We start from the raw sequence: 6,804 nt of genomic DNA on the forward strand, positions 1-6,804 counted from the left end.
GCAGATGTTTCATTAGTTTTATTTAAAGAAATCGCCCAGTACAAAGCATTCCACTGTATTCTTCCTAAGTCTGTGCTTCGATGCTCTGCAGCAATAGAGCAGTATAGGTTAGCATACCTGGAGCGCTCAATCACCATGCAAATCATTTTCACGAGCGTCACTGAATCATGAAGGACACTTAAGTTTGAGATGTGATCGACATACAGAAGCGGTACTACTTGGCACTCAGTTTGTTCAAGATAGTGATGCACCATTGTCCATTTATCCGCTCACCGCCCTCGCTCTTCAGAGTCCGCTTTGGTCCCTGGCATGGCCTTGGCCTTTGGCATGACCAGTTATTTTACATTCACCCTGTGCCAAGAAGAGGTCTCTCCTTTTGTCAGTGATATGTTTTTTTAGATGAAAAGACATAAGCAGGCATCAAGGTAATCCATTCATTAAAATTTGCAAAAGAGTCTAAATAAGTATATTTTGTGTGCCATGCTTTTGTTAAAAGCCAGTGCAATGAAAAATGAAAAATGAAATATGATCACAATGTGACCAATGCAACCTATGCCAAATTCCAACAAAAAAAAAAGGAAAAATAACATTTTTTAGTTGATAATGTGCGCTGGGCATCATTGAAATGTACATACTGTAGTTGCAGATAAGCAACAAGGCTACATTCAGTTACATAAGAAAACCGTAGCTGGATGTATAGTGCCACCATGTGCTTAGCTATGTTCATTACAATATTTTTTTCTTCTTCTGGAGGCTAGTAAAAAAGGTTGTTGTAAAAGGGAATCCTTTTTTGGGCTATTTATTATAAAAATAGCTTCATACCAAACTGAGAATAGCAGGGATTGTTAAACTTGGTACTTAAAATGATCAGTTGGCTCCAAAGTGTGTAATAAACAAACACGAAAGTACTAGAATGGTCAGCGTGTGTGTGTGCTCTATTTTTCTAGGTCTCCTAGAAGACTCGTTGTACAACGAGGGTCAGAAGGATGTGGAGGAAAGGCTCAGAGCAGGAGGTCGCCAGAGCCGGCCCGCCGCGGCTGATGCCACTGGGGACGGACTGATTCTTCCTCCTCACGCTCCTGGTGCGAAGAGTTGTCGTCTTCTTTGTCTGGATGGAGGCGCTCTCTGTCGTGAAAAACGGACCCGTGGCCGGCGTCGTGTCTGCCCTGACCGGCCTTACAGAGATGAAACTCGTGTCAGGAAAAGGGGATGCGTCGCTGCCGTGCACCGAGTCGGTGGGGTCCGCGTGGAGCGTGTGGCGCGGTCCGCCAGATGCAGAGAGCTGATTGGTAGTTACCCGTGTGCCCGTGCTTCTGGTGTTCTGGGTGGAGGTGCGTGAGGGGCTGTTTGGGAGAGGAGTCAAGGTCTCTTTTGGGGTGTCCAGGGTGCTTTTTGGCGCCGAACCCGACGAGTACCACCACCCGGTGACGCTGGCCTCAGGGGGCATGGAGCCCAGGTCCTGGGCGGTCGCTGCAAGGGGGGGCAGGTTGTAGGAGGCAAAGTGCCACCCTCCAGTCCTGCCGGGGCGCACCCCTCCACAGACCGGCTGGGTATGGCAAGGGCATCCCAGGACACGGGCAGGTGTCTGTTGCGTCCAGGACAGCAAGTGGGTGATGTCGGCATCAAGGTGGCAGGCCCAAGGGTTGTCGCCCAGGGTGATGACCCTAAGAGACGACATCTTGTCAAAAACTCCTAATGGCAGCGTAGACAAGCGGTTGGCATGCAGATAGAAGTGAGCCAGGCGGAGGAGTCGGTCCAGAGATCCCGGCAGCACGTTCACCAGCAAGTTGTGGGACATGTCGATGTTCTCCAGGTGCACCGGCATGTTGGTGGGGAAAGTCCGGAAGTGGTTGTGGCTCAGGTTGAGCATGCACAGATTGGTCAGCGTGTTATTGATGAAGATGGCCCGCTCCAACTTGTTGTTCGAGAGGTCAAGCAGCCGCAGATTCCACTGGTGGACGGTGTCGTTCTTGTCCAGCAGCTGGAGGCGGTTGGAGGCGGCGTGCAGCTGCCACAGGGAACGAGGCAAGCCAGCGGGCAGGTGGCTCAGCCTGTTGTGAGACAGATCCAGTAAGCGGAGGTGGGTGTATGCGGTGAGCTGGCCATCCAGCCCGTGGAGTCGGTTGTGGGACAGGTTGAGGGAGCGCACGTTGTGCTGCAGGCCGTCGGGAAGCTGCCTCAGGCCCCTCCACGAGCAGTCCACCTCCCTGTGGGTGCTGCTGCAGGAGCACATGGTGGGACACACGGCCAGGACATGCAGCCCCAGAAGCAACACGAGCAGCAGTTCCAGAAGGGCCTCACTTGGGGTCAGCGGCACACGCCTGCTGAACAAGAGAGATAGCGGGACAGAAGAAGACAATGTTAGTGTTTGTCTCACACAGGACTCTCTTCACCTCCAGGACTCACACTAGGAAATCATGCGTGCAGATTGTTTGGATGGAACACTGGGCCTTTATTGAAGTGCAGTGACTGCAAAATGCTTTCTCTCTCATACAGAAACACACACACACACACACACACACCTCTCCAGAGACATACTGTAGGTACCTGCACAAGCGACTCAGTGTGTGCCGTACGTCACTGCATTGCTTGCAGATTCTCACATGAACATTAAATGCAATACAGACATCATGGTCATCTAACCATGGTTTTTGGGGTGTTTGGGGTTGTTTTAGGCAAAGTTCTCACATATACCAGCGGCGGTTTGAAATGCAGCCTTTTTCTTTAACTGACCAACATCCGACCGGACCTGCAAGAGGATATTTCTTGTCCATTCAAGAATATCCTTTGAAAATAAAGGAGGATAAATTCCTCTAGTCATCTTCCCTGGAGTCAGTTTGCCTGCTCTGGCACCAGTGGTTGTCAGAGCAGTCAGTTCCATGCTCCCAGAGGAGGGGAACTAGCTCAATAGATGGGTTGTATTAATGACTCCACAGAGAACTCATGCATCAGCTGGTGCAAAGGCAGGCAAAGACACAGCCAGGAGCTCTGCGCTGCTGAAACTGCAGTGTACTGTTTGTGAGCCAGGGTGGGGCGTAATGTGTGTGTGTGTGTGTGTGTGAAATGAGTCAAGAAATTCATCTCACCTTCTCATCTTATCATTCCAGTCACTTTTCTCTGCTCTTTTTTCCGCCGTCCAGCCGGTCCTTTCTCCTGCTTTCAAGCCCAGCTGCTGCTCTGCTAAAGCGCTTTTCTTTCTTCTTCTTCTTCTTCTATATGCCTGAAGTGCCTTGATAGAATTAGAACGCTTGCTTACTTGTCCAGTGTTTTTTTTCTTTTTAGGTTGCCCTCAATGCCTTCCAGTTTGTCCTGCCCGAAGAGCAGAGAGTTTGATTTTGCCTTTATGAATCTTTGAGATGGCGCGATCAGGCACTGCAGGCTGTGGATTTGCTCTGTGCAGTGCGAGTGAGTGAGGAGGGGTGGGGTATTGGTCGGGAGTATTAGGAGGGTGGGTAACTAAGGAGAAATGGAGCACATAACAGAGCGGTCCCTGCACACAGGCTGCTGCAAAGAGAACTCCTCAATCCCTCGGATGGCTGTGGTCAGGATTTATTTCTGCATTTAAAGCGACAGCTCTTGTTGTGGTTAGATTAACTGACTGATTTCACTCCTGTTTGTATTCAAAATGAATTAAACTGTTCTCACCCAAATCAATATTATCCCCCCCTAAAGCATCGCTTGACAAAGTAACGCGGTGCTTTGAGTATGTTGCTATTATCCCTGTGTACATTTAGAAGCTGCCACACAAAAAAAAAAAACCTTGGAGATTTGTTGCAGAGAGGACCCCAGCCCACTGCAGCTTCCTCTCTGTCATCAGAAATACAGGCAGCTCACCGTGGTGCTGCATTGCTGTACTCCGACCACACATCGTCATCGAAGAGTTCAAAAGTGATACAGATCGTTATGTATACATACTTTAAGACCTCTTTCTGTACTTTCCTCTCTTGTCTGCTTATTTGCTGAAGCAGCCTGCATCAATAATGAGTATCCTTTCACTGCCCCAAAGTCAAATCCTGTTTCCCCCTGTGAAACACTATATATTATCCAATATACTATTATATTAACAGCAGAAGGTAAACAAAAAATCTAAATCTCTCAGATCTAAGATACCGTAATACCTTAGACTTCTTATATACAATCAAGAAGTATTTTGACTTTTACTTCGATGGCCTGTACCCAGAGCTCCCAGTGTTTTAACCTATTTGCAGCACGAGTTGCATAGAGAGTGACAAACTATTCCGAAGGTGCACATCCATCATGACGTCAAGTAAACACATGAACAAATATCTGCACCAGATGGAGGAAACAACTGCCTATTGGGCTTTTGAAAAGGTTTTTTTTGTTTGCCTTTGTCAGCTCTGGTTGAGTTGAAAGAGAGTGTTCTTTGGGAGTTGAGTGGCAGTGCCTGGAGGAGGCGCATTCTCTGCCTGCTGATCAAGCAGCGCGCACACACACACACACACACACACACGCGCACACACACACACACACACACCAACTCACGCCTGAACTTTAAAACCAAGTCTCAAACCTCAAGCAAGCCTTTAAAGACGTGAGGATCGGCTTAAATGTGCTCACTTTCCAAAAAACGTCCCCTATAAATCAGCAACACGCACATACACACATGCCGACATGCACACAAACGCACGCACACAAACACATTTGTTGCAAATTAAAAAAGTCAGGACTGAGGTTACAGGTGTTTTATTCCTCTGATTGTTACAGATAGTATATGTCTAGCAGAATAGATAGATAGTAAAATACAGTATCAACCTATTGTTATAAAACTACAAATGCCCAGTGCCCAGGTGTGACAGATTTACCGGATTGCAGCGTGCGCAGCTCTCAACTTACTCTAATGCAAAAGCTGCAGTTTAAAAATGTCCTTTTTTTAACCATGAAGGATTTGCAAACATAGTCAAAACAGGTGCTCAGGAAACACAGCTTCACACCTTCTCTTTTGGTTCCTCATTGCACCCAGAGGTGGGGGCTGCTCCAGCTTTGACAGACTGGAGATCAGTGGCCTCCTCTGGCGACTTTGAAGAGGATGCATCTTCCGCAGCGGTTTCAGGTTCAGCGGAAGCTTCCTTGCCCTCAGCAGTCTTGGCCACCTCCTCCTTCACCTCCTCCTTCTCCTCCTCTTCCCTTTGCCCATCCTTGTTTCCCTTCCCGCCCTCTCCCTTGGTGGCACCCTCCCCCACGTGCTCTTCTGTTTGAACGATGTCCACCATTAGCACGGTGGTCTCTTTGGCCTCCGTCTCGGACACGCTTTTGCTCTTCTTGGCCGTTCCCATCCAGTATTCAGTGGTGCTGATCAGGTCAGCGTTGTCGCTCAGCATCTTGACTTGAATGCTCAGCTGACAAACTTTACACACGAGCAACAGAGTAGAAATCAGCAGGATAGCGCAGGCTATAATCAGTCCACCAGCCATGATGACCACTGGACGACATTGCATAGCGTAAATGGACATTAAAAGTGGGTTGGTGGGGGTTGTGGAAGCGATGGTGGTTGTGGAAGCGATGGTGGTCTGTCGGCCAGAAGAAGGTGAAGCGCTGTGATTATTGGAGTCCTGGGAGAGTGAAGGATTGGTAGAGTTGGGACGAGTTGTGGGCGATGTAATGGAAGCTGGAGGACTGGAGTTTGGATTTTGAATGCCCGTTGACGTGACAGGATAAGAGGTCGTTTGAGCTCCACACAATACTGGACCCAGTATTTCTATGCAGTACAACACAAAGAGGATTCCATTCATCTTGATGTCTGAGAAAACACAGGATTACGCTTTAGTTTGAAATCAGATTTAGAATACAAAGGTAATACAATAAGAGGAATAAGGAGAAAATGCAGACACAGTAACACCTTAAATAATCGATGGGGGCCGTGGAACAGAAATCTTGAATCTAAATGTGACTATGCACATTTACTAATTTTTTTTTTGCTACTTTAAATTCCTAACTTCCCACAGTTTCAGTTGGCAAACAAGGTACAACAATTTCAGCTTCAACAACTAATAACTTTGCAGATTCTATTCAATGACTTTGAGTATTTCAAGTATATACTAATACTTACGTTCTCTTACTGAAGGGCCATTTTGAAGACAGGACTACAATATTTTAGTTTCTGTATTATGATCTTATATATTTAATGGATTATTTCCTTCTACACTAAGGTGCACAGTACTGAAATAACTTGAACAATTTAGAAATGAATCCAACACAGAGTATTTAGAACTTGTAGTATTTATAGTATTTATACTTGGAAATCCATTTCAAAAGTATTCCAAATACACAAAGGACAAAATAACTCAAACATGTCTCATTTCTGAACATGCGTACATCGGGACCAACCACTTCTCTTTAGCAAGGTTTAGAAAATGGTACAAAAAATACTGTAATGTTTCCATCTTTAGAAACAAAAGAATAATCCTTTAACTTTATGTAGCTTTGAATTCATAAGATACCGGGATTATGCACACGCTAAAAAGATGTTAATGACCCTTAAACCGTATTTACGCAAGACTGTTATGAATGTAACCCTAACTATAAATACCGACAATTAACACGTAGAGTTCTTCATAGAGTTTCTAATAGTTTTCAAGTTAAACTCATGGTATGGACACGTTTTCTAAAACAAAATGATGCATTGATTAAGAACACTTACATTGCTGGAGATCTCAATGTATTTCCAAGAAGAATAAGGTTTTTTGTCAAGTATGTGAAGTTTGTATCACAAGTGAAGTGAGATGAGCAAATGACCGCCAATGTCGAATGACAAGGAACACTCAAACCGCTGCCTCATTCTCACTT

The 6,804-nt window shown here is 46.1% G+C and overlaps 2 protein-coding genes across 3 annotated transcripts; both read right to left on the reverse strand.

The window, feature by feature from the left end:
- On the reverse strand, positions 1-3,539 carry omgb (oligodendrocyte myelin glycoprotein b). Of its 2 annotated transcripts, none has more exons than XM_037467079.2 (2): positions 3,087-3,539; positions 1-2,321 (listed from the first exon to the last, which is right to left on the reverse strand). In XM_037467079.2, exons 1-2 carry the CDS (start codon positions 3,092-3,094, stop codon positions 953-955), a joined length of 1,377 nt encoding a protein of 458 aa, XP_037322976.2. In that variant the 5' UTR covers positions 3,095-3,539; the 3' UTR covers positions 1-952. The 2 variants fall into 2 exon arrangements, with proteins under 2 accessions (XP_037322976.2, XP_037322975.2); XM_037467078.2 differs by having other exon boundaries at positions 1-2,324.
- Positions 3,540-4,697: 1,158 nt separating this feature from the next.
- LOC134106115 (uncharacterized) lies at positions 4,698-6,804 on the reverse strand. Its single transcript, XM_062558120.1, has 2 exons — positions 6,659-6,804; positions 4,698-5,758 (listed from the first exon to the last, which is right to left on the reverse strand). The coding sequence occupies exon 2, from the start codon at positions 5,748-5,750 to the stop codon at positions 4,947-4,949; it is 804 nt and encodes a 267-aa protein (XP_062414104.1). The 5' UTR covers positions 5,751-5,758; positions 6,659-6,804; the 3' UTR covers positions 4,698-4,946.

The sequence above is a fragment of the Pungitius pungitius genome, chromosome 16, assembly GCF_949316345.1.
Source record: "Pungitius pungitius chromosome 16, fPunPun2.1, whole genome shotgun sequence".
Taxonomy (NCBI): Eukaryota; Metazoa; Chordata; class Actinopteri; order Perciformes; family Gasterosteidae; genus Pungitius; species Pungitius pungitius.

Excerpts from the sequence above, each read along its gene's own strand:
- LOC134106115 (XM_062558120.1), bottom strand. The coding sequence starts at position 5,750 with ATGAATGGAATCCTCTTTGTGTTGTACTGCATAGAAATACTGGGTCCA.